The sequence below is a fragment of the Octodon degus genome, unplaced genomic scaffold (genome assembly GCF_000260255.1).
Source record: "Octodon degus isolate 3935 unplaced genomic scaffold, OctDeg1.0 scaffold00030, whole genome shotgun sequence".
NCBI lineage: Eukaryota > Metazoa > Chordata > Mammalia > Rodentia > Octodontidae > Octodon > Octodon degus.
In genome coordinates this window covers 7,160,697-7,187,960 of record NW_004524606.1, presented here as the reverse complement: position 1 = coordinate 7,187,960, position 27,264 = coordinate 7,160,697, and the positions used below count along the sequence as shown (strand labels likewise).

Genomic DNA, 27,264 nt, shown 5'->3' with positions numbered 1-27,264 from the left:
TAGGGTATACTGTGTGTGCTGTGCTGTTCTAGGTTCTGTGCACTCTGACAAATCCTTAGGGCCACCTAGTATCATAAAATAATTTCACCACCTTAAAAAAATCCCCTGTGCTCCATCTGCTAAAGTAGAATGGTCCCTTGGCATTCAGGGAAAACTGGCTCTAGGCCCCGGCCCCCATGCCATGGTCTGCAGATGCTTGGGTCCCTTGTGTAAGATGGTGCAGTATTTTACTATAACTTACGCATACACACACATACCCCCATGTACTTTGAGTCATCTCTAGATGGTTTATGCCTAATATGATATGAATGCTATGGAAATAGATGTTACTGCATTAATCTGGGAATAATGATGAAGAAAAGTCAGAATGTGTTCAATACAAACTTAAATTTATTTCAATGTTTTCAGCCTATAGTTGGTTGAATTCACAGATATAAAATCCATAGGTCAATAGGGCTCACGAAATTTCTCTTTTAGGTAGTTAAAAGCATCTCTAAATCACTTTTCTGATAATACATATTTTAGTAGTGATTGATGATTAGTGTAATCAGTTAGTGATTGATTAGTACAAAAAAAGTTCTCAGCAAATAAATATTTATTTAGGATGCTGACTCATAACTAACCTCTGGTAATTCATTGATTTATTCGGCCAGGATTTCTAGATAAATAATGCCATATCATTTCTTATAAACTAAAGGATAAGTTCTAATTGTATAAAAATTATTCATGAAAATATTGGGGAGTGTGACATGTTAAAGACCAAAGTTTATCTTTTAACTGCTTTGAACACAACAATACGCAGTATAACAGCCATTGAATTCCTATCATTGTGGGGGTTTTTTGAGATTCTGTATCATTTCAAATTTTTTATTATTTTTTATTCTCTTTAAAATAAAATTTTTAAAAAACCACAAAGTTTATCTTTCAAAAACTCCAACACAAGCCAAGTATGGAGGCTCACACCTGTAATCCTGGCACTTGAGAGGCTGAAGCAGGAGAATGACCATGACAGGCCAACCTGGACTACATAATGAGCTCAAGGCCAGCCTGAATTGCCCAATGAGACCCTGTCTCCAGCCTCCCCAATGATAGTCCCCTCTAATACAGGCAGTGTTTCTCCCCACTTGAAGCCTATAGCATTTCTCTAGTTTCACCCTCATTCAGAAGTTGCTTGCCTTTAGCCAACTTGCATTAAGTGCTTTCATGCTAGAAAAAGCTTGTGACTTGACAGGCACAGGGCAGAGTCCATCTTAAAGGACAGGCACTCCAAGTCTGCCATTTTGTCTTCATTCTCAACTGTGTGCTTCTCTTTCTTTCTTTCTTTCTTTCTTTCTTTCTTTCTTTCTTTCTTTCTTTCTTTTCTTTTTTGGTGTGTGATATGGGGGATTGAACTCAGGACCTTGCGCTTGGCAAGCAGGCACTTATTCTACTGAGCTATCTGCCCATTCCCTCAACTGTGCACTTTTTGAGTAGCGTTCAGTAAAATTTCCCCTACGCTTTTGTCCCCTTTCTTCTTTTTCGTCTGACTACTTCTGTGTAAGTTAGAAGCAACTGCATCGTACAACACTCAGTTCTCCATGGTAGACACACAACAGATACTTACACATACTTGTTAAATGAATAAGTGAAATTATGATACATAGCAATATCAATCTATTGAGATCTCGATTGCCACAAAAGTTACTATAACACAAAGCTGTAAATGAATACTGGGTGATTCCTGGTATACATTCTCCTGAGTCCAAAACTATAGCAGTAGATATGTGGTTGGTGATAATGAAAAACCAGTGTTGTCCTTAGTTTATCAATTTAGAAAATAAAGGTATATTTGCTCTTCATAGAAACAAAACCCATGAGCCAACTTCTGTTAAAAGTCAGTGAGCACAGCAGGGAATACAGCTGGGGGTAGACCACTTACAAGCATGCCTGAGGCCCTGGGTTCCATCCCCAGCCTTGCAAAAAGAAAAACAGGCTGTTAAGGACAGAGTGTCAGAGAAATTATCTAAAAAAATAAATATTAATTCTAGGAGTTGACAGTTGACCTTTCATATGAATAAATTGGATTGTGGTATATTATGATTTTCCGGAAACCCAAACCAGTTCCCCAAGATTGTCAGCGTGATTAAGACTAACCGCTCAAATTTCAAATGAATAGAGAGATTTATTCTTATGCAAGAGCAGGAGCCAAGTGACTTTTTATTTCCTGTAGTGATTTAGAAAGCTAAATCTTTCACCTGTAGGAAGGGCCACAGCCCTGGTTTTAAAATGTAATGTTGACAAGTGCAAACCACAGTGTCCCCAAGCAAGGTGCCATACTCTCCCATCATACCTAGTCTTAAGAAAAGATGGTAAATTATGTGCAGCCTGGTCCGTGGGCTCACTGCGTTGCCCTGTGGCATGGTGAGGAAACGTGGGGCCAGAACCAGAACACAAAGCACTTCCACAAGCTGATGAGGGAGCAGTTTCTCAGGCAGCAGAGTAGAATGTGGCCACCCCAGGGTGACCCAGGTGTAGCACTTGATCTGACTGTGTTATAAGTGCTTATGTTTAGTCCTCCATTGGGGGAGGGTCCATTTACTTCAGTGTCATGATCCCCTGTGGGCAAACCAAGGAAAACTAATATAAAACTGCATGCATGATGGATTCTGAAGCCTCATTTTTCTTTGTCTTTATTTGGCCCTTGGGTTCAGGTAGAAGTGGGGCTGAGCCTTCCCAAGAGACCAGAGTGTTCTCGTCCACAATTTAGCACACTATCTTAGAGTCTGCCTGGCAATCAGATAGTGCAGTAGTTAAAAACATGGTCTGTGGAAGCCTGGGGTGTAGCTCAGTGGTAGAGTACCTGCCCAGAGTGTAAGAGGCCCTGACTTTCATCCCTAGGACACCACACACACACGCGCGCACACACACACACACACACACACACACACTCAAATAGAACTTGAGGCCAACCAGGCTGCTTCCTTCTGGCTCCCCGCCAGAGTAGCACTGTAACATGGAGATTTAGTCTCTCTAAACCTCACACTATCACCAGAAAAGCATGGGTAATAATACTCTGCATGGGAAGGCTACTGGTGAGCCTTCCATGAGGAAAATGATGTTTTAAACATGGTGCCTGGTGCTTGTAACCTTTCCACAAAGGGTGGTAGCCATGGGAAGAGGTGTAGTAGGAAGAGGAAGATTCAATGTCATGCCATGTGGTGACACCAGCGCAACCCAGACTGCAAGTAACTTCTTCCTGGCTTTCTCCAGGGCCTCTCAGATCTCACACAGTCATGTTTGTTTCCTCACAGACTGTCTCCTCCAATGCTAGAAACCAGTCAGAATCTTTCCTCTCGTACAGTGCAGGACCACCTGTAACTGACTCATATTACTTGTGCTTTCTAAATTTCATAAAGACCACAGCTTTCTCTTAGCAACTGCTGTCTTGCCATTTTATAATGAGAGACTAGCAGAACATTACACAAGATGCATATTTAGTTTAGTTGATGCATGTTGAGGTATATCTTAGATTTCATCAGACATACATTTTCTTTTTTTATTTAAAATATTTATTTTTTTGCCATAGTTTTATTGATAAACAAATAGCAATGAGACAGTTTCAAATCAAATTGGTAGGACAGTTTCAATAATAAACACACTGCATACTCTCTTCCTAGTGGTTAATTGCTGTACAAGATGTGGACTTGATATCCTATTTACAAACACCATTAAAACAAATCATTCTATTCATTAACGGAATGTAACTATATATCTATCCCAACCCCTTTTTTTTTTTTTTTTTTTTTTTTTTTTTTAAATATTTATTTATTTTTATTTATTACATTTATTTATTGTGTGTGTGTGTGGCCAGCTCAGCCCACCAGGGGGCGGGGCTGGCTGGCATGTGGTGCTGGGGATTGAACCGCGGTCCCTGTGCTTTGCCAAGCTTGTTTCAAGTAGGTGCTTTAGACCACTGAGCCATCTCTCCAGCCCCTATCCCAACCACTTTGGATACACAGATACAAAATGGACATTCATCTGTATACCCTTTTTTTTTGGTTAAGTTCCATTATTTGAATATTATAGGTGTGTAAACTCAGCAAAATATAGACATACATTTTCTAGTCCTCTTCTATTTTCAGGGATTTCCACAGAGATGAAATTTCCACAGAGACCTGACTTGGCTCATTGTATTTCTGAGGCTGGTGAAAAAACAATGGAAGAGTAGTAGAAAGTTCTGCTACTATTACAGTGATACCAAAGCCATTTTGTTGCAATAACATCTATGATGCAAAATGGGCAATGCTATGTGAATGGTTGTATGATAAACTAGATTCCAACATGATGACTGTTATGTAGCCACTAAAAATACATAATAAGGTGCTGCATGAACACAGAGAAGTAGTCTATGGTGATGGGTAAAGAATGCTATATAAAAATGTAATATGAAAAATACACGATTCTAATCATGTAATAAAATAGATACATTCATATAGAAAGTATCATAACTTCAAGGTTCCATTGTATGTCTTGGTTGTCAAATCTGAGGGCTGTTTCTCCTCAGAGCACACTGCCTTGTGAGTGTTGACATTTTGAGAGAGTCAAACACCCACTAAGCAGTGACTTTTCCTGTCTCGGTCTTTTGGTAAGCAGCTTGGGGAACTTTCTAGGTACAGGCGCCTGACGTCTCCACGTTATGTTTATTTTCAGTGATGAAAATGCTAGGAAAGATTTAAAGACACTGCCAGCCTTCCCAACCAAAACTCTCCAGGAGCACCCTTCCCTGGCATACTGGTAAGTCAGGACCCGGCCTGGGCACTGTCAGGACCATGGAGAGTCCTGTGCCGAGCTGCGCCTTGCAGGGTGGTGGAAGGGTGGCTGGCCTTGCGCTTCTCCCTGAGGTGAATGAGCTACCCGTCGGGGCGTCGCTCACGGAAGTGTGCTCCGGACCTGTATGCTTCCTGTTTGGCTTGGCCTTCATCTAGCAGAACATGGTGTGGAACAAAATACAAATCTTCTTGGCCAGAGTATCTTATAAGGACTGGAAGTGTTTTCTGTGGCCAGACCCCACTGTACATTTCGGGTGGTTTTAGTTGCTCATGTTTTAACAAGTCTATCCTCATTTAGCACCCCACCTTTGTTCTGGAAATCACTTTTCTTTCCTTTCAGATGACTCACATTCCTTGTAAATATTGGTTCCCAGGCTTTACTTTCCACATCTTGATGATGATTTCTCAAAATAAGGCTGAAAATAGAGCTTGGTGGTAGAGCGTTTGCCTAGCTTTGAATGAGGCCCTGAGTTTGATACCTAGAACTACACACCAAAAAAAAAACTATAATATAAAAATTATACAATATCAGAATTTGAAAGCTTTACTATGAAAGTTGGGGCCAGGGATATGGCTCAGCAGCACAGTGCCTGCCTGGCAAAGTGCAAAGTCCTGAGTTTGATTCCCAGTACTAAACAAGAACATTAGAATAAGTTTCCCAAATACATAGTGAAGTTGAGGGCAGGGGCCAAATTGCACCGTAACTTTTGAACCTTCTAAACAAGTTACTGAGTGTGTGTGTGTGTGTGTGTGTGTGTGTGTGTGTTTTGTCTCTATTTTTGTTTTGCCAGTTTGAAGCAGGGATGTGTGATTGGACCCAGGGCCTCCACACTGAGCTGTATTGTCACCCTCATTTTATTTTTTTGTTTTAAGTCAGGATCTCACTGTGTCAGCACATTGTCCAGAGTGAGGGCTAGAACTCGCAGGCCTCCTGCCTCAGCCTCCCACAGTTCTAGGATTACAGGCGTGTGCCATCACACCTGACTAAGCCATTGTTTAACAGTAGTTTCTTTCAAAAAAAAAAAAAAGCTTATTATGGAATGTACAAAAGTAAACATTTTTAGTCTTATAGGTTACTCATTAGATATGACAGGAAAAGCTTCCTCTCTAAAAGTGGGGTGAGGCAACTGTTTGACATCAGGGTAACCATGACCTCTCCTTACTGCCCCTCAGGCAGGAAAAAAGCCCTGACTATAGTGACAATAAGAATAGGTCGGATTGCACACTGACTCAAAGCAGTTTATTTTTAAATCTGTCTGAATAATTCAAGGAAAAAGTCTGTAACCCTCGTACTTGCTGACCCACTCCCTTTTCTAACCAAAGAGAAGAGACCTGGTCTTAGGCTCAATGATCTCCAGCTACGATTTAATATTATTGCTTTGTAGTTATTATAGTCCACCCAAGATGCTAGTTTTTCCATTTGAGAAACTGATCTTGTTTCCTTTTTGAGTGAATGGCATTTTAAAACACAAGTACAAGTCATATAAACATATTTAAAGATCATATGAGGGCCAGTGAGATAGCTCAGTGGTCTAAATTGCCTACTTAGGCAAGCTTAGGCAACCTCAGGGACTATGGTTGGATCCCTGGCACCACATGCCATGCCAGTCCGCCCCCAGGGCAGGTTGAGCTGGCAAAAAAAAAAAAAAATGATCATACAAGAAGCACTCAAACTGGAGCTGGGTAGCTTGCTTCCAGAGTGACTGGCTAGCTCAACTGTACCACATTCTGGACTGCTCCTTTCTCCTCTGGAGTTGGATTCCAGATTCTTCTCATGTCCAACAAAGGATTGAAGGAATGCAAAAAGCAGTGGCCAAGTTTATTTCAGAAAGTAGAAGTTGAAGAGTTGGGGGAGAAACTGGCACTGCAGAGCAAGCTTGGGCCAAGTAAGGAGAGAAAGGGCGAAGGGCAGAAATAAACGCAGCATGGGCTATCTACTGTGGAAAGCTCTTCATGCATTGGTGTGTCCCTTGTACTGTCTAAATCTCAAAAAAGCCTGGAGAACTTCTCCATACAGCTCCTAAAGGGCAGCACTGGGGTATATATCTCCCACTGATGTCAGGTCTAAGCCAGCCTACAGAAAACCTGCACAAGTTCTTGCCCAAGTCCTTGCACAGGGCTTTGGGAGCTGTTCTCCATATATGTCCCAGATCTTATAATTAATAGACCATGCCTACTTTCCTATTCAGCTTTGCCACACCTTAATCTCCTATCTCAAAATGTCTGAAATTCAGAAATCAAGGTCTTGCAGAAACAAAAGTCAACCCCACTATGTCATCCAAACACGCTGGCAAGGGTCTTCCAAGTAGCTGCCCAAGAATCTGGAAGTGGAGTTTGAATCTCAAATAATTATGGCTTGTTGTGCTTTTGTTTCCTGTTCTGCAGTGAGGACAGAGTGATTGAGCATTATCTGAAACTCAAAGGCCTGACCCGAGGCCAGGCAGTGGTTCAGTAAGTATCTTTGCTGTCTTTCTGCTCAGATGCCATTGTAGGGGTTCCGCTGGAAGAAGGCATTTGAAATAACTTTCACTGTGTAGTTTTTGTGTACACAAGTCTCATCTAGTTTTAAAAAATCTCATTCCACAATTAAAAGTGCCTTAGGTTGTTCCGCGTGCTGGTTCTCCCTCAGAGATGCCTACCTTGCCAGGCAGCTTTTGGAACAGAAATGTAGGTCAGGTGAGGGCAGTGGGAAGAAGCAGAGAGAACTCACCACACATAGATGTGGTCTGCTTAGCCTCAGACTTGAGACCCACGGATGCCAGATCCTCCAGTATTTGCAAAGAGAAGCTGGAAATTCAGTTTTCACTTCTTCTTTGGGTGGAGCACATAGCATATTGGTGTTGATTATTCTGTTTCTTCTTGCTATGAAGAACAAACTAGAGTGGTTACATTTCTGTATTCCATGTTTGTAGGGTGATCACTGAGCTATTAAGAACTACTCACTGGTGGGCGAGACAGCTCAGTGGACTAAGTGCCTACTTAGGCAAGGACAGGGACAAAGGTTCAATCCCCAGCACCACATACCACACTGCCCCACGCACACACAGAGGGCCCACCCCTGGGTTGCACTGAGCCACCAAGTCTGGGAGTGATGGCACACACCTATAACCCCAATGCTGGGGAGGCTGAAAACAAGAGGATCACTATGAGTCTAAGCTTACCCAGCTTAGACTCATATACCAAATACATAAAAAGAAAGAAAAAAAAGAGCTATTTGTTTAGCTAGGTATGGTGCCACACTCCTATAATCTCAACACTTTGGGAAGCTGATGCAGGAGGATCATAATTTTGAGCCAGCCTCAGAAAATTAGTGACTTAGCAAGACTCTGTCTCAGAACAACAACAATTTTTAATTAAAAATGGTCTAGAATATGGCTCAGTGCAAATGGAAGTTCTCAGATCAATCATTAGTACACCAAGTGATGAACTGTTCACCTATGCATTAAGCCTCCAAAACTTTAAAAAAAAAAAAATCAATCTAAGTGCATTATTACTGGAGTAATTGGAGAATAACTTCTGTGGCCATAGAACTTAATAGAACAAAACTACTGAGCCTAGCACAGGGCAGATGAGAGCTGGGACAAAGGCCAGGTCCCCACCTCCTGGCCCCCAGGTATTCCCTAAGGCTCCCACTGCTGTGCCCAAATCTCATTTTTACCAGAGCACACCCACCATGGTCTTCAGGGCAGACCAGAGAATCTTTGACCCTTTGATTCATTACCTGTTTCCTGAGCTGGGCATCAAGAAAACAGAAGGAAAGGAGGGAGAGAAGAAAAAAGAAGAGAAAAAAGGTTGTCACTAAACTAAGGGTTTCAATGATGCTGAGGAGCATGTTCCAGCGTGTCCTTGCTTCTGCTCAGGGTCCTTCCCTTCTTTCCTTGATCACTGTAGCGTGGCTCCCGCCAGGGGGTGTTTAATGCAGCTGTTTGCACCCTGGTGTGAAGTCCAGGCCACTTACACAAAGCCCATTTGCTTTTTTAAAAGTAATAAGTTATTGATTACCATGTCCAGAGAAATTGCCCTTTGCAGTGTCATTTCAAAGTCCACTTGAATTGAACAGAAACCTCAGTGCCTTGAAAGCACGGAGGCATCTTACGCAGGCAGTCCACTCCCAAGCCTAAGCAGTGCACATGGGCTTTGTTGTTATTTGTGTTTAAAGACAAGTTCTCACTCCATAGCCCATCTGACCTCCTGTCTCAGCCTCCCAAGGCCTGGGATTACAGGGGCTTCTGGCCAACACACACCCCTTGAATTAAAAATAGCACGTGCTAGCATCATTTTGACTTAGTTTTTATTTTTGTAACATAGTTTTTAAATCAGGTTTACAACCACAAAGTTCACCTTTTACTTAGTGTTTGTTTTTTGTTTTTGAGATCAGGTTTCACCATGTAGTTCAAGCTGGTCTTGAACTCACTATGTACTCCAGACAAGCCTTGTACTCACAGTGATCCTCCTGCCTCGGCATATGCCACCACATCTGGTTTAATTTTTATTTTGAGACAGGGTCTCACTAAGTCTTTAAGTTGCCCCGCTAGGCTTGAACTTGTGCAGAAAATAACATTTCCTATAGCTTTTTTCAAATTGAGACTTGGTTAGAAAGTTCCTAACATCTGGATAAGGTATAAAGGACATTAATCCCCATAATGATTTGTTCCATTTGTGCTTGAATCAAAACCATTAGTCATAGTTTAAATGAGGAAAATAGAAACAACTTGTGGTCCCTTAAATCATTGCCGACAGAGACCTTGACTGGTTTAATGCACTTGTGACATGTATTCCTCTTCCTTAGGTATATGAAAATAGTAGAAGCTCTGCCAACTTACGGAGTGCATTACTATGCAGTAAAGGTAAATACTCTTTACAAAGCTTTCAATGACCATGCTACTTTGAGTTACTGAGGCACCTTCTGAAATCCTTACCAATGGACATGTGTTGGCAAACTGTCTGCAGAAGTGACTATAGCATTTCAAATACAACTGGCTTTCTTAAAATTTTATGGCCAGCACAAAGGAATGTGATCGATGGAGTAGAGTGTGCCTGGGGAGAGTCACATGGAGAGAAAAAACATTTTCTTTGGCTTTCACAGAGAGCACATTGGTCAAGCAATGGCCGTGACTCATCCTCATGGCTGACACTGACAAGGATCTACAAAGTGCTGTACAGGGCTACAGGATAAATCCTGAGGGGACTTGGCTGCCCTTATCAGATACAAAAGTTACATTTCTTTTTTAGGTCTTACTTTATCTTGGTCTTAAACATCCAGCAAAAAGTATAAAAGTGAGGTATATAAAGTAAATCCATATTAATACGATGAGCTGTAAAAGGCTCAAGTCAATAACTTCTGAGGATAACCCACTAATATTATAGACTGCTAGACAGTGTTAGATTGTTTAGCTGAATTCAAACACCTACAGTATTTAGATGCCAATAGAATATCCACCTCTGACAGGACAAAAAAAAAGAAAAAAAAGAGATACAAAGGAAAGATCACTTTGTATTTGTATAGACAAAATAGTTAGGATAAATATACAATTACTTTCATTTAATTCAATGAGAAGAATGGCATGTACTAATGACATGTAGTGTTTGGACAGGAAATCCTGTCTGCTTCTCATACTATGGATAACCACTAAGAAGATAACAATGTACAATGTATTGATTATCGAAACTAGCCTATTAATAAGCTTTGAAACTGTAAAAAAAAATTATGGTCAGATTATAGCTTACCCCTTTTATCAAATTATAAAACACCTAATTTTTGCAAAGTACTTGATATGTTCAGGCGTTTTACCCAGGCCTCTTTTAATCCTAATATATTGAGTTCATGCTCTCCTTCTGTGAGGGAGAGGGGCTGGCTTGGGATTGGACCCAGGGTCTCACACATGCTCTCTTGATGCCGCACCACTCAGCTCCGCCCCACAGCCCTAGACCTTTTTTTAATTCTTGTTGATTTTTTTTCCTGCCATTCACCCTCCAATGCCATCAGGCCTTCCTTTGATGGTGCCACGTGTGGGAATCATTGCCTTCACTACTGTTCCTTCAACAGCTTTAGGTGATGCTGGAAATTTTTGCGAGATTTTCGATCCCATTTTTCCATCACTCTTATTTTGTATTTGCATAGAATTTCCAGATGTTTAAGAGCAGAAAGAGGTTGACTAACAGATATTTTTGAAATGACAAGTGGTAGAACACAGTTTAAGGAGGGAGTTTTATTTGAATGAGAAATAATTTTTATTTATTTATAGTACTTAATTTAGTATTTATGAATTTTGCAGTCCTGGGCATTGAACCCAGGGCTCCACACATGTTAGGCAGGCACTTTACCACTAAGCTGCTTCCCAGATTGGGAATAATTATAAAATTTTATTACAAAAGATGTTAGGAAACTAGATAATAAACACTTGTGTAATGAGGACACACTGTCCTAAAATGGTTGCTAATTAAACTTATGTTTCTACAGATTTTGGTTTGCATATAGGTATATGATAAACCCCACATTTTTCTATCCCTAGGTCAAAACAACCTTTCTTTTGGCAAGAGCTAAAACAAATTTGTAAAAAAATAAATCCTTTCTCTGCTCATAAATGCCCCAGACTGATTATGCAAACATCCTGGTATTGAATTGTAGAGTTCCCCAAAAGGGTTTTTAAAATATTCTCACCTGCATTGTGCATTGTATTATAACATCAGGATCCTGAACCACAGCTTTCCATCTTTGTAATTCCTGGAAACCTCCCCAACCTCCTTTATAACTGGTTACAGGGAGTGAGACAACAGTCATTTAAACTGATAATGACTTCTCTCTCTCTCTCTCTCTCTCTCTCTCTCTCTCTCTCTCTCTCTCTGTTTGAGACAGGGTCACACTATGTGGTTCATGGTAAACGCGTTGTATAGCCCAGGCCCAGTTTGGATTAATTCTTGTTTGAATCATTTACATTTTATTTGTTCTCTTCAAATATTCAATCAAAACAATACTGCTTCATGCTGGGTGTGGTGGTACACACCAGTAATCTCAGCACTCAGGAGACTGAGGCAGGAGGACCACAAATTCATGGCCAGCCCAGACTATATAAGTGAAACACTATCTCAAAAACAACAAAAGAACCCACAATACTGCTTCATTCCTTTTGAGAGTATTGCCAGTTTTGGTCTCTTTTAACTTAATTACCTTATCACAAGAAACACTAAGAAAGCCTTTTTGGAACAAAGTTAAATGTAGCACTTTATTTTCCAAAACAGCTTTGTTTGTTGATACTTGGGTTTTCTTTGTTGTTGTTGTTTTGTTTTGTTTTCTGGAACCGGGGATTGAACTCAGGCCCTTGCACTTGCCAGGGAAGCGCTTATTCCACTGAGCCATCTCCCCGGCCCCTATGTTGATACTTGTTGAAGGGAAAAAACTGGTAACTATTATTTCATCTTTAGCAGACATAGCAGCTAAGTGCTTGTTCTCATTCTTTTCCATTTTCTAGGATAAACAAGGACTTCCTTGGTGGCTTGGCATCAGCTATAAAGGAATTGGCCAGTATGATTTGCAAGATAAGGTGAAGCCTCGGAAGGTGAGTGTGAATCATTTCAGGTGTTTAGGAGAAGCTTGGATTGTTCTAGAACTTGCAACATCCCTTTAAGGGCTATCTTGAGCAGACTTGGGCCAAGAACCCTACTTATCAAAGCCACTGGCTCAGAGAAGATGCAAGTTAAATGAAACTGGTTGTTTTGGTTGAAGATGCAGGCATTCTCTTCTATAATTCATGTGTGCCCCATTTACATAATCCATGTGTGCTGTGCTCTTCAGAAGTGGTAAGATGCAGCCACAAGGATACTGACTGCAGCGTAGTTCATGAGCACCTGCACTTAGGCTGGTATTGTAAGTGAGCACAAGGAAGATGCTGCATTTGTCTTATAAATTTTATGAATATATACCCATACACAGACATGTGCATCAGAAGGGTGGTACAGTGGGTGAATTCTGAAGACGTCAGCCAAAACCTTTGGTGCTGATTCTTTCTCACTGGTATAGTGACAAAAATCTTCTTTCTATAGCTGTTACTTTTTACTTTATTTATTTATTTATTTATTTATTTGTTTATTTGTTTATTTATTTATTTATTTTGGCAGAACTGGGGATTGAACTCAGGCCCTTGTGCTTGCCAGGGAAGTGCTTATTCTACTGAGCCATCTCCCCGGCCCCTATTTTTTACTTTAGTCTCACAGTTTTCTTCATTAAGCATGCTTTTTGTAAAGAAAAATAAGTGATATGCTATTTATTAAAGGGTCCTAGTCCATCAAATTGGAGTTTCCCAGAACTAAAAAAGTTGTCATTTTCCTCTCTAAATTTGATTATGAAACTGCTTTTCTTGACTCAACTGAAGTGCATGGCACAGCTTTGCCTGTGTTGGCATTGGCAAATCCCTGGGGACGACCTTCCAGCCGCCTCCAGTCTCCTTGGGGTTACAGTGAAATGAGGACTGACTCCTGCTGCCCTGGAGGGTGCTGCCACCCACCATGTGCTCTGCTGCTGTCCCCAGGGATTGCAGGAGTGCACCAGGGGTCTAATGACAGAGCACGACCAACCTGCATTATCACTACTCGACATCACAGCCCCAGACGGCTCCTGTCTCCTGTCGTACCTGCCTGTCTCTTGCTTCAGTCCTCGTAAAGCCACCCTGTAATCACAGTGAGGCCACTGAACCCAAGTGTCCTTCTAGTATCAATGCTCGCAGTCTTACTTGAGCTCTGAAAATAAAGCTCCCTTCTTATCCCCATTTCATTGTTATGCCATGACACACAGAAGAGGCCCAGAGCAAATCTTCCAATGCAGACTAGTTGGATATTTAGGCTTGTCAGAAATCATCATTGAAAACTGACTGTGTTGATATGCACCTGTAATCCCAGCTCCTGGGAGGCTGACACAGTAGGATCACAAGTTCAAAGCCAGCCTGGGCACCTTAGCGAGACCCTATCTGAAATTTTTTTTAAATATATTTTTTATTTTATCTATTTTTATTTTGTATTTAGTACACAGTCTGTAGCGTCTCACTACATAGTTCAGACTCATAGTGATCCTCCTGTTTTACAGTCTCCCAAGTGCTGGGATTACAGGCACATGCTACCACGCCCCGTCTCAATCACTGGGGCAGGCACTGCAGGCCTGGGGTTCGAACCCCCAGCCCCTGCATCTGCTCAAAATAAAACATTTTTAAAAGAGCTAGGGATATAGTTTAGTGAGAGACTGTTTGCCTAGCATGTTCAAGGTCCTAAATCTCCCCAGCATCACCATAAAGGAAACAAAAGAAAAGAGAAAGTGTCAATGTGAACAAGAAAGCATCCTTTAACAGTGAGGGGTAGCAGAGGACCCTGGGGACATGTAGTCCTACAAGTTTTTCTGTCTCTGTCTCTGTCTATCTGTCTGTCTGTCTGTCTGTCTGTCTGTCTGTCTGTCTCTCTCTCTCTCTCTCTCTCTCTCTCTCTCTCTGTTTTGTTTTGTTTTTTAGATGAGCTCTTGCTGTGTAGTTCAGGCTGATCTTGAACTCCCTGTATAGCTTGGGCTGGCCTCTAACCCATAGTATGCTATCTTAGCCTCCCAAGCATGGGATTATGGGTGTACATCACCATGCCCAGCAGCATTGTGTTTCTATAAACCCTGTCAGCAAGAGCAGTTTCAGAAAAAGATGCACAGTTTCCAAGAGGAATATGCTTGTGTTTGAAAATTTATTCTTAATACCAAATTTCTAATGAATGACATTGGAAATGAAAGTCACCCAAGTTTTCAAAACTTTTTCAAGTCATTTTCATTTATAATTGCATATTTTAATTTAACCACAAGTCATGTATATTCATCATTTTTTAAAAAAAGCAAGCAGTATAGAAATATGTATGTCAGCGCAAGAAGCTCTTCTGTAGCTTCCCCGTCCCTGGTGACCAAGACAAAGAGAGCGACACTGACCTTACTGCAATCTTACTGCATGAGCTCTTCCACATTTTGCTGTATTTCCCCAGCTCACTAGTAAACCAGTTTCACTTCACTCTTTCTGAAGCTACCTAGCATTGTTATGTGCACGTGCACAATTTAGTTAAGCAGTGCTTCATGCTGGACCTCACAGTGCCCACGGTAGGGAGCAAAAATTCGGATGATGCTGAGCATAATAAAGAATCCCAGCCAAGGCAAAGAACTATCTCTGTCACATGAATTATTGACTGTTATGTTTTCTTAAGGTGGCTTCCTCCTATGTTAATACTGCAGATGTCTTGTTAATTTAGTTTTCTCCTGAATGTTACACTAAGAATGTGTATTCAGGAATCTTGCATGTAAAATACAATTTATTAGGTGTGATCAACTTACCCGGTGAGTGTGTACATTTTTAAAAAATAGTACCATAAAGGATGCATTGCCATTGAACTTCCTCAAAATTCTGTCCCTTGCTTTGAACATACTTCTTCCACTATTCTTACCAATTTCTGACATAGCTCTGGAAGTCCTCTTCTTTACCAACTATGATCAAAAATCTGTGAACACTGCTGCTCTGTGCCAGCCAGTGGAAAGGCAGGCTCGTAAAAACATTCTTGTGGCCTCCTCCAGTTTATTAACCGGATCCAGCACCATGTGACTTCCAGCTCTTCCCCCAAAGTCAAAATGACAATACGAGGTAAACATTTTGAATCAATTCAGGATATCCAGGCAGCCAGGGCAGTCAAAGTAAAGACACTCACAAAAGAGGACTTCTGGAATTGCCTCAGGAAGTGACAAGAATGATGCAGTGTTGAAGGCGAGGGGGAGGATTCTGAGCAGGACTCGTGGCAGCGTGTCTGGCTATAGTGCATTTAAAAAATGTAATGGTCTGGGGCTGGTGAGATGGCTCAGTGGTCTAAAGCACCTACTTAGAACAAGCTTAACAAAGCACCGGGACCGCGGTTCAATCCCCCAGCACCACATGCCAGCCAGCCAGTCCCGCCCCCTGGTGGGCTGAGCTGGACACACACACAAACACAAATAAATAAATAAATAAATAAATTTTAAAAAAAAATGTAATGGTCACCATATTTCATCACACCCCACCTATCAACTCGTAAGTAGCTTCGCAGCTAACACAGCTTGGTAAACTGGAGATTCCAAGAGAATTAAAATTATCTAGAAAAGCAATTAGACTTTCTCCCCAAACACTGCTGAGTCACAATCTGCAGAACAAATATTGAACTTAATTTCCTCCTGTGCTCATGATTCCGAAGCTCTTCTTTGTATTCACAGCTTCATAGGAATTAGCAAATGTCATTTCACACCAGTCCTTACCAGATTGGCTTGCTCATTTCAGAGTCTAGACAAGGGTCAGAAGTCACTTCCTTTTTTCAACTGGCAGAGTCTTCCTGTTTCATTTTCAAGATGTGCCAGTCTCTTTAAGGGGGAGCCGTAAAGGTGCATCTGAGTTATTACTTTCTTGCCTTCTGTTTTGCCACTATGCTGTGAAGTATTTATTCATGCCATTGCCTGCTTCTTCCTTTCTTCTATCTTTCTGTCAAAGTTAATAGTGAATTTTGTTTCTATATACCTGTGTGTTTGTTTGCCTTATGAGACATGATCTTGCTGTGTAGTTTAGGCTGGCCTCAAACTCACAATCTTCCTGCCTCAGCCTCCTGAATACTGAGATTATAGGAATGTATCACTATGCCTGGATCTTACCATTTCCTGTGCCCAATAACTTTTCACAAATCCAGGGGCCTACCCATTTGTTTTCCATCAGTGTGGTGTGATATTTCAGGGCAAGAGCTTGAAAGGGATCCCACATCCTGCTCCTGGTGTCTCTGCTGTGTGACCTTGGGCATGTTTGGCCTCTCTTTAAAACTGGTGTTCTCATCTGGATAAAGGTACTGCTACTTGCTCCACAGGGTGTTTTTAGAACTAAATAAGATTATATTTAGCCCCGTCCCTTAAAACCAGTCACCATTAGGTAACCTAAAGTTGATTCTTGGTAGTAAGGAAGACAGAACATTCAGAAGAGGGTGTAAAAAATATTCCTGGATTACTGTTTGGTTAGAGAAGGCCCTTGCTTTGGTACAGATCCATAGTCCTAGTAAAGGAGGAAACCCCGTTCTCAGGGACTTTAAAGCTTTCTCCCAATTCATCAACCATTATGCCTGAAGGTGTGTTGCACATGAAGAGAAAATACTTAAATTCCAAGTTACAGACATCAAAAATTTGTGCTATTAAAAATTCAGAACATAAGCACTTTCACTTTGTAATCCTCCCTTCATGCATGAACCGTGTATTGCAAACTCTTACAGGAGGTGAAAGCATACCAGATCTCAACTTGATTCCATGTGGGAAGGCACTGGAACTTGAAAACGGATCGAGTTTTACTTAGGAAAAACAAAAAACACTGAACCACATGCTTCTTCTAGATGTTTGTTGTTCATTTAGTGTTAAAAGTAAATGTCTCTTTTTGACAAAGAAGTAAGCAGGAGATCAATGATGAAGTGAATTACTAGGCTGAGGCTATGACTGACTTCTGTCCCTCTGGCAGTATTTCCCCTGGGAGAACCAGAGCCTGTCAGGAGACTGGAGAATGAGGTGACACACTAGGCAGGGCCTCCTGGTAGACCAGCCTGGGATAAAATGCCTTTCAAGATTAGAATCTTTCTGCATTATAACATGCTAAGAAAGATTTGTGATAGTTGTCATCACCTTAGGGCCTTTGAGGGTGGGAAAAGATTTTTGGCCTTCTGTTAACTGATTTTTCTTTTAACTGTTGGAATTCTCTAGTGCCTAGGGCCACATGAGTTCAGTAAGAAGCACAAAAGCTATTCTGTTCCTTATCATAGAAACTGCAGGGCTCCTTTCATTTCAAGGATGGACTTGCTTATTCCTTTTGGCCCTCTTGTCCATTTGGCTCTTCCTTACTCTATCACCATGGACTGATTGGAAGGTGCTTCTAGTACACCTTAAATTCTCAATGAGGTTAACTGTAGAAAAAGAAATGTGCTATCAAATTGCACTTCTTACATTAATACAAAATTAAAAATAGTGTACAAGAAAAAAGTGAATTACCAAATGTCATCTAGAGACCAGTCCATCCTGTTTGTGAAGGGTACAATTAAGCTCTAGCCACACCAATAATCAATCTGATTGTTAAAACCTGCAGAGTCAGGATGAGGAGAATGTCCGTCCTATAGCATGGATTCAAAATAAGAACCAGTTCTAAATTCCCACTGATGAGCAGGCTGACCCAGGAGTCACTCAGCCTTTCTGGGCCTTCATTTTCTCCTCTATCCAAGTCAAGTAATTGTCTGCTCTCTGCTTCATAGAGCAGTGTCAGCACCTAGTGCACTGGAGAATTCAATCATTGAGTAGATAGATGTATTGCCCTCTACACTGTAGTCTAATTTATAGAAAATGTCCTAGTCAGTGATATATTTTCCCCTCCCATAATTAATCACAATTAGAATGAGAATTTTAAGCAGTTCTAAGACAAAAAGCCTTCGAAGATTGTTTGGGTATTGGTGAAGAAGATGGAGAGTGCTTGGAGTAAGCCCCATGATCATTCACGAAGTCAGGGGGTCTAATTGCAAGGGACACCAGGAAGTACTGCCTGCAGGTGAGTGGCCATGATCAAAGCCATAGTTCCTGGTGTTCTGTTACCAAATGGAAATATAAAAACAGGCCCTGGAGGGAAAGAAATGTTTTCAGTGACACTGTATTTGTGTCCTTTAAAGGCTTTTATGGGGCTAGTTGGTGAGAAAAAGGTAAGCAAAGAAACAAAGACTTAAAGTTTGAATTTCCCTGATGACAACAGACAAGATGGAGAGACAATAATGGGTGGGGTCAAGGCAGCCCTCTCTGAGAAAGTGACATTTAAGCTAGGACCCCAAGGGTGATACAATTGTGAAGAATGAGGTATCTTGCTCTGGCCCAAAACTAGGATGTGTTTATGAGGAGATAGAGATGTGGGAAAACTTGAGAAAAGCCTGTGCTAACCCGCACTGAAAGGGGAAGATCTCTTCTTTGGGACCAGAAGCTGCTCTTAGAAGAGGAGGGAATGTCCTACGCAGACAAAACTGTCAGTTGGCTGTTGGGGGAGAGGGGGGGTCACTGGTCCTACTATTACTTGATGTAGCTAGGCCTTTACCAAGCACTTAAACTGCTGACACATGAAGCAAAATGAAATGCTCTCTTTTAAGTAGGGTTGACGAGTATGAACACAGAGAGAAACACTTCACTACCATGGCAAATTGCTCAGTGAAGAGGCATAAACAGTAATGATTCCTTTATTGTATACTTGTGACCAGTGAATGACAGATATGAGGGATTTTATTAATAGTAGCAGGGTTTTAGTGATAAACTAAAGATAACAAATTCATCCATTCTCATGAGTTTCTAACAATAGAGTGTAATGTGCACGACTTTATATGTTTCTAAGAAAAAAAAAATATTTTCGAGCCCATTGGTTTTGGAAGTGCCCTGAGCTGGTACATTATTTCTTTATCTCACTTAAGGAAAAAACCAGGGTTTTTTGCCTGGGGAACCAGCAATACATTTGGAAAGAAAGAATACATTCAAATCAGTAGGGTTTTTTTGTTTTTTGGGGTTTTTTTAAATACTTAGTAAGTGGACTAGATAGCAACTCTTAAAAGACACCTGCTGAAGTTCCAGGTTCCTTTTAGTTGGAGACCAGCTCATGCCAGATCTCCCAGGAAAGCTCCCACAATCCCTCTGCCTCAGCCTTCCCCAGTTCTTCCTCCTCAAGTGCTTACCTGTTTGATCTCTGTTCAGATTTACAGTCTGCTGCTTGGAGTTAAGATACATCTTTTTTTTTCTACAGTTCTATGCATCTTGTTTATAGAATCTCAGTGTCTTTTTTTGCACAGCATGCTTTGTTTACATAGTGCTGTGAGCTTTTCTGATTGTACCATATAGTGTAGTTGCGTAGTTTTATGTTCTATTACACATTATAAAACCGCACATAAGAGTGACGCAGATAAAAGCAAAGTCATTGGGTTGGAGTTTTTTGATCGTGTCTTTGTTCTGGATATTGTAATGTACATGCTATCTACAGTTCTTCATTTAGCAGCCAAATCATTGAAGGAACTAGCCTGGGAACAGGACCCAGTCGTTGAGTGAGGAGCGCTGCACAGGCACGCTACACCTGGCCACTATTGCCTTTTTTTTACACATTTCCTAGAACTCAGACTTCTTTTAATTTTTTTTTTTTTGGCAAATATTCCACGTGTTTTACTCCTTACATTTACAATATAATATTGTGTGTAAAGGACTATGAGATCACATCTGAAGGAATAATTTTCACACCCTGAGTATTTACTGTTTGAGGATGTCGTGAAACTTTAGTTCCTCACTGCTGACATTCTAGCAGGCCCTCTTCTAGCAGTAAGCTGTTGGCAGTCCCTCTGTCAGGCCTTGGTTGCACTTACAAAGCAATCTGAACGTTTCCAAAGGCTCTACCTAGTGAAAAGAAATAGAACTCCAAAGTTTATTATTTCAGAGCACAATTTTGTAGCATCTTTATTAACACATTCCAGCTACCAGAGCATAAGTACACTGCCACATGGTGACCTCTAAGGCAGGTTTGTCCTGGCCAGCAGTAGCAACAGGGCTCTGTGGGGCTGCCCTGCGTGCTGGGTGCTCACTAACCTTGCCGCACTGCGCTAGCAGTGCCTTCCCCTGCAGGTGGTAACCAGCAAGTCTCCAGACTGCCCAGATGTCTTAGCCAGGGGGTTGGGAGGGGCTGGGAGGGGCGCACAGTCATCATGAGGTAAGAACCACAAGACTAAGAAAAATTGCAAAGACTCCAAGTCCTAGCCCACAAATGGCTGCTGTAATTCCTGCTTTCTTTTTTATCTGAGGTGTAATTGGCTATCACTTTTTTTTTGATGGTGATGCTGGTCCTAGGAATTGAACCAGGGCCTCACACTGAGCCACATCCCAGCCTTTTCAAAAAGTGTTGAGCCAGGGTTTCTTACATCACTAAGTTGCCCAGGCTGGTTTGGAACTTGCAGTCCTTTTGCCTCAGTCTCCCAGGGTGCTAGATTACAGATGTAATGCCCAACTTCATTTTCTCCTTCTTTGTTTTCTTTTTAAAAAATTTTAAAAAATTAATTAAATTTATTGTTACCTCGAGAAAGGTAGAATGGTGAATGGTGTGGGGTTTTGGAGCATGGCTAAGACTGTAAATCCCAGGTTAGTCAGCCCTATTTGGCTATGCGACCTTGGTTACCGTCCGTGAATCCTGGTGTGCCTAGGTTCTCTCTGCAGAACAGGGCTACGCATGCACCTTCCGCTTCTGGCTGGGGCAAACCTAAGAAGGGAATGCATAAGATACTGGCCCTGCGGCGGTTAGCACCCGAGCACCGATGCTCCCAGAAGTCCAGCACTGGCGCTGCCCGTGTGCTGAGATGCTTGACAGCCATCCCATTTGCCTGCCTGAGCCCTCTCGGGAGAGGAGACCTGTCTCACTCACATAACACCTGAGGGTGACAGGGTGGATAGCTAGAAAGAGGATAGTTTGGCTGGACTTGATAAAAGCCCCTAAGCCTTTAGAACTTTATTGTTGTGGCACTTTAAGAAGGTTCTAACAATAGGGTCATCAAGTATAACCTTTCTAAAGGAGAAAAGAATAAATCAATAATTATGTTAATTTTGTTTAGGGTAATAGCAGGGGATCACCCCATATGAGTCATTGTTTAATGTACTATGGATGTGACTATTCCAAATTTAGTCATTTCCAGGTGAATTTGCAGCTAAATGATTAACCAAGAACATAAGTGCGATTAAAAAGCCAAGCCTCTGTGATGTCTTTCCTATTCAAGTCTCTGTTACATCTTATCCTTGTTTAGTGTCACATTGTGGGTAAAATCTACTTTCAGTTTGCTGAGATTTAAAAGCAGCTTGATCCTGTGCGGGAAGTTTCCTTGGGACTTTCAGGGCCCAAGGATGTCCCCCCAGGACCCAGGGAGGTCCCCTCTGCTCATGGCCCGTGCACACTGCTCAGCATTGTGTACCTGCTGGGGCATGTTTCTTTTCGCCCCAGCATTCTAGACGGGGCACTTGGCACCTGCCTCAGCCTGTGGGTCGTTCCTGGGTTTTGCTCTGCCCTCCTCATCTGTGACCTCCAAGATACAAGACAGGGCACAGATTTCCTGCCTACAGGGCGTATCAGGAAAATCACTGATGAAATCACCAAACAGGGCACTGGGCTGGTACAGAGCCCGAAACTGCCAGAATGGGAGACTGAGTGACACAGCTAGGTCAACAGAGACCTCGGCTGCTTCTCAGCAGTGGGAGGCAGATGTAAGGTCCCAGCCAGCCCTTCTGAGCTCATTTCTGCTCTCCAGTGGCTGTCTGATAGGTGGCAAAGTGAGAGATGTGGAGAAAGAGTCCTTCCTCCCACACACAACCAGCTTTACCACTGAGCGAGAGTGTGTTTTGAGCCAGGAGCTGGGCCAGCTACTTTACAGACAGAATCTCACAGATGTACCTGACTTCCTCTGAGGTAGGTCTTCCTGACCCATTTTATAGATGAGGTCATGGAGGCTCAGGAACATTAACTTGCCAGACAGCACATCTGCAAGTACTGAAATCAGGTGCAAACCTAGACAGTGTGATATGGTTCCCCTGGTCCCATGGGCCCCACCAGAGAAGAGACTCGTGCATTATTGTACAGTAGGAACAGACTCTCACTGTTGAAGATGCATAAAAAATTGTCTGCTGATTGAAAAGGAGTAAATATATATATATCCTTAGGGCCAAGAAGATTGCTCCGCAGCATAAGCACCTGCCTAGCAAGTGAAGGTCCTGAGTTCGATCCCCAGTACCTTAAAAAAAAAATTGTAAATACCTTTAGATTTCACAGTAGGCTTAAATGTTCAGGAACTATTGTAATATTAGAATGGGAGTGGCAAGGGAGCCGGGGAAATAGCTCAGGAAAATAAGCGCTTGCCTGGCTAGCACAAGGTCCTGAGTACCTTGTGCTAAGGTTCAATCCCTGGTACCAGAAAAAAAAAAAAAAAATGGGAGTGACGAGAAGAATTTTTTCCTAGTTTGTAAGTCAAAACATATGATTTGATTGTGTCAGTGAATGCAATCCAATATTTAATATCTAGTTTAAATATCTAGCACATCCATTTAAGAAAGTATAATAATGTGTGGGAAATTATTCTAAAAATATCAATTGGTCTTACCTTCTAAGGATGAAGAAAATTTCTTCTGATTACTATATTTTACCTAAGTTCATCTTCAAAGTAGGGTTTTGTTCCACCTTGGTTTTCTACATCAATCTTAAATTTTTGGCTATTTTCTCAAGAATGGCTGATTAATGACTTTACGACATCCACTCTACACTGTAATTTCTTGATTAGCTCTTGGCTAGCAATATCTCTGCTCCTCCTCCTCTATTTTGTCTATTTACTTTTGCCATATCAAAGTAATCCCAAATTGCTATTTGCTTTCTGTCGCTGTCTGTGGCTATTGTTTCTTTCTCCCCATACTAAAGGCTGCAACTAAGCATCCTAGATGGGTGGAGAGGAGACAGAAACCTGAAGACCCTACAGGTTTTCACCTTATAGCTGGTTCCCATTGCCAGAAGCAGATTCTCAAACTCATATCTTCTAAGGAATGCCTCAAAAACAATGACTGATTATTAAAATGCTTCTATAATGGTCATTTGAGAAAATTTTTCCACTTTGGACTTTTAACTTTGTTATAAGGTGAATAATTCTTTTCTTTTGTTTTCCATTCTTTAAGTGGGATTTTTGGCTACTTGCAAGGCTGCAGCAGGAGAATCACTAGATTTGTAGAGAACCTGGTCAACTGAAACCCTGTCTCAGAATAAAAAGGTGCCAGGAATGTAGTTCATGCTATCTGGGTTTAATCTTCATCAGAAAGAAAAAAATTAGGAATTTTAAAAAATTAATTAAATTTATTGTTACATTTTAAGCTTCACATAATGATCACATTCATCATAGGGAACTTGTACCTGTACATGATGTGTCTTTTCCCCATTCCATAGCCTTCCATTAAGCCCTCCTCACCTCTCTCTATATAAAAGCTTTGTTTTCCATTTTTAAAAGTAGGAATTTTGGCCTGGACAAATGTTTTTCTGTTTTAATAGGAAAACTGTAAGTGTTTGTATATCCACACCTGCGTATGTAAAGTATTCTAGACCATACCATCCCTTACACCATTCCCACCCTGCCCAACTGCTCTCCAGAGAATAGAGAATGTGAAGTGGGCTCTACTTCCTTCTGCCTCCCTTTGTGCTTTATCGCTTTCCTCTTTCTTTGCAACTTTATCTTTCCAGTAATTTAGAGTATTTGTTGTATGGCAGGCTTTTCTAAAGCAGTGCCTCCCACAAGTTCAGTTTCCTGATGGCTGTTTCTTTAAACAGTTTTTTTTTTTTTTTTTCTCTTTTCTTTGGTCTGAAATCACCACATGATTTTGACCTAAGGGGACCTCTGATTTATCCTTTCAGTTGAGCACTGGCAGAAGGGAAGGCAGTGTTCTTCACTTTCCTATTGTGTTCAAACCCAGGATCCTTTAAAAGATGGGTTTCCCTTTCCTCTGCTTTATTCCCAATTTCCGAAGTTTATCCACTTAGATCAAGCGTTGCTACAATGAGAGGGTTTTTTGTAGCAACTGAAAACTTAGATCAAAATCACAGGTGTGGCACATGTCTGTAATCCCAGCACTCTGGAAGGCAGACATAGGAAGATCACAAGTTCCAGTCCAGCCTGAGTGATTTAGTGAGAATCTGTCTCAAAATAAAAAATGATAAAGCCCTGGTATGTAGCTCAGTGTGAAGGCCCTGGTAAAGTACACTCTGAAATTTGAGGTGGGAATCTTACCCTTGTGAAAATTTATGTTCATTTTACGCAAACTTCCATTATTTTAATTTTGAGTAATAAATGCAGACAAGTACCAAGACTATAATAATATGTACAAAACCACTGCAAAACTGACAGTTACTTCTACTTGGTCAAATTGATTTCGTCTTATTTTTATTAATAGGAAATTACTTTGGTGACACTGATGCATTCTGTCCCACTTCTCACACAGTCACCCTCCAGTCCCGTCACTGGTACAAACCTGAAATCACATTTTGCATAAACTTTTTAAGATTTCAGGTGGAAAACAAATGACTAGGTCTTTGAAATCTTAAAAAACCGACGACTTCTTTTGCACATGCAGGTGTCACCTGATTATTCCAAGTTCTCTACAAAAGTCACAATTCTTCACCCTTTCCGTGCAGTCTTTGACTGCCTGCCGGGGCCTGGTTTCTCCTAGCGTGGGGCATGTGGAATGGAGCCAAAGTACTAGTATTTCCTATTTGTAAGTGATAAGAGGGGGAGGTGGCTGCTTTCAGGGATCGGGTTTCAAGTGGAGCCCTGGTTTTTATGTGTGTGGGAATGGCCGCAAAGGAAAACACAGCTGAGCTGCCTTCTGACTCTTCCTGTGAAACCTGTTCCTGCAGCCGTGAGTAGAACTGGGTAGAAAGGTTTCCCCAGAACAGCGTGCAGTGAAGTTCGTGCCTGGATTCAAAGGAACTTACTGCCCTGGAAGGATAGTGGGCGCCCCTCCCCCTCCCCCACTTGCCAAAAGGCTCTCCTCTGGGAAAATCTCTCGGCAAGAACTTTGCTCTCTTCTCCTGCCTGAGAGGAAGGAGCAGACCGAGAGGTGTCACCTGCCAGAGTTGCTGATGTCAGTGGTGTATCAGCCGTGGGAGGCTCGGTTTGTGAAATTGAGTTACACCTAAGTGTCTTATGAAACTCGATTCAGAGCACACCAGAGTTGCTGCCCAAGAGAGGGGGAGGTGGAGAAAACCCTGAGACTCTCCCCTCCCATTTCTGTTCCATGTGTGGAATTTCTGGATTTAAAGAAATGAAAGCCTTCCATCTACAGACCTTGTAGGAAATCGGTACGTAGCTTCTATGCTTTCCCTAATCGCTCTGTGAACCGGGTGCTGCAGTTCAGACACCCACACGCGGGAGCCACGGAGGGCTGTGTTCATGGTGTGTGCGGATTCGTTTCCCTCACTGTAGGACCTGGGGTCCGCAGGGGTCTGCGCTGAGCACTTTTGTCCCCTGGCTGTGTCTGTCCACACTGGGAACCTTTGGGCTACTCTGTTCTTTTCCATGAGCTTTGCATGTCTGTGAGGCGTCTGGGTTCCCGTCCTCCAGGAAATGCTCTTGCCTATTGTGCGTTGCCGAGAGGTTCTTACTAGTTAGACAAATTAAAAGTGTTCTCTTGAGATTCTTTGAACATAATTTAAAAATCTGACCAGAGACTTAACAATGGAATGAAATTGTGCCAGTGCATATTTCCCTAATTGTCAGGACTGGGGACACAGAAGAGACACTGACTCTAAAGTCCATGCTGAGAGCTTTGTGTAAGTGTCAGGCTAGCGCAGGGTGGTAGTATAAGGATTTAGGTACAAGCCCCGAAAATATAGCAAGCATACTCAATTCTGTGAATGAGCTTGGAGCAAACTACTTGCCTCTCAAGTGCACGTCTCTTGTAAAGTTTGTTTCTCCCAACCAAATGATAATCTGTGTTGAGTCTAGCAGCAGAATATCTGAAGTGGTAATACATAGGTGGGCATCAGAGGGGCCGCTCGTGTTCAGCCCATCCCTGCTCAGCACCCCCACCCCCAATTCCTGGCGCTTGACTTGCGTGACATTTACAGGCACTTTGCTAGGTGAGAAACCGCTGTCTCAGATATTCACCTCAGCATGGGGGTTTTCTTTTACTTTCACTTTGCATTTGTTTGAAATTTAATCTCTGATCTTACTACACCATCCCTTTGAGTATCTTGCATTTAAATATGAAATCAACATCTTTGATCAGAATGCTTATGCTTACTGGAATCTATGCAGATATCCTTATTATATAGTTGAGTCAGAGGAAATATTGTATGTATGTGATGCTTGGTTTCAACGTTCAAGGAAGATTTATTGGTGAAGTGCAGTTGTTAAAGATTACTGTCAGCAGAAGGAATAAAATGGTTTCAGGTTATAGCTGATTTGTAAAAAGATGAATCATGTTTTGTGCTTAACCTTATCCCTCGTGGGAACTTAAAATCATTTGATTATTAAGCTGATTTATAGAGTTGGTAGAAATAAGAGCTATTAAAGCTATGTGGTTTTCTCATTTCTTTAATATTTTAGTTATTCCAATGGAAGCAGCTGGAGAACTTATATTTTCGTGAGAAAAAATTTGCTGTTGAGGTTCACGATCCACGAAGGTAAGGGTCAGAACGGTCTCAGTCACCTATGAATATGCTGTTATAAACATTTGTACATGGGTTGTTATATGCATGAATACATGCTTTCATTTCTCTTGGGTCTGCACCATACCTAGAAGTGGACTTTTGGAGCTGAATGGCAGTTAAATGTCTTTAACTTACATGGGAGCTGCCAGACTTTTCTAAAGCACTAAGTGACTTTACACTTCCACTAGCAA

General features: G+C 41.6%; 1 protein-coding gene across 6 annotated transcripts in view; it reads left to right on the top strand.

The window, feature by feature from the left end:
• Frmd4b (FERM domain containing 4B) overlaps positions 1-27,264 on the top strand; it is a 358,125-nt gene that overhangs the window by 306,694 nt on the left and 24,167 nt on the right. For 5 of the 6 annotated variants that reach the window (XM_023713303.1, XM_023713300.1, XM_023713302.1 and 2 more), the window contains 5 exons: positions 4,690-4,773; positions 7,194-7,259; positions 9,598-9,655; positions 12,278-12,364; positions 26,970-27,046. In XM_023713303.1, coding sequence (XP_023569071.1) covers positions 4,690-4,773; positions 7,194-7,259; positions 9,598-9,655; positions 12,278-12,364; positions 26,970-27,046 — 372 coding nt within the window. The remainder of the gene's footprint in view (positions 1-4,689; positions 4,774-7,193; positions 7,260-9,597; positions 9,656-12,277; positions 12,365-26,969; positions 27,047-27,264) is intronic. The other variant, XM_023713301.1, reaches the window with a different exon arrangement.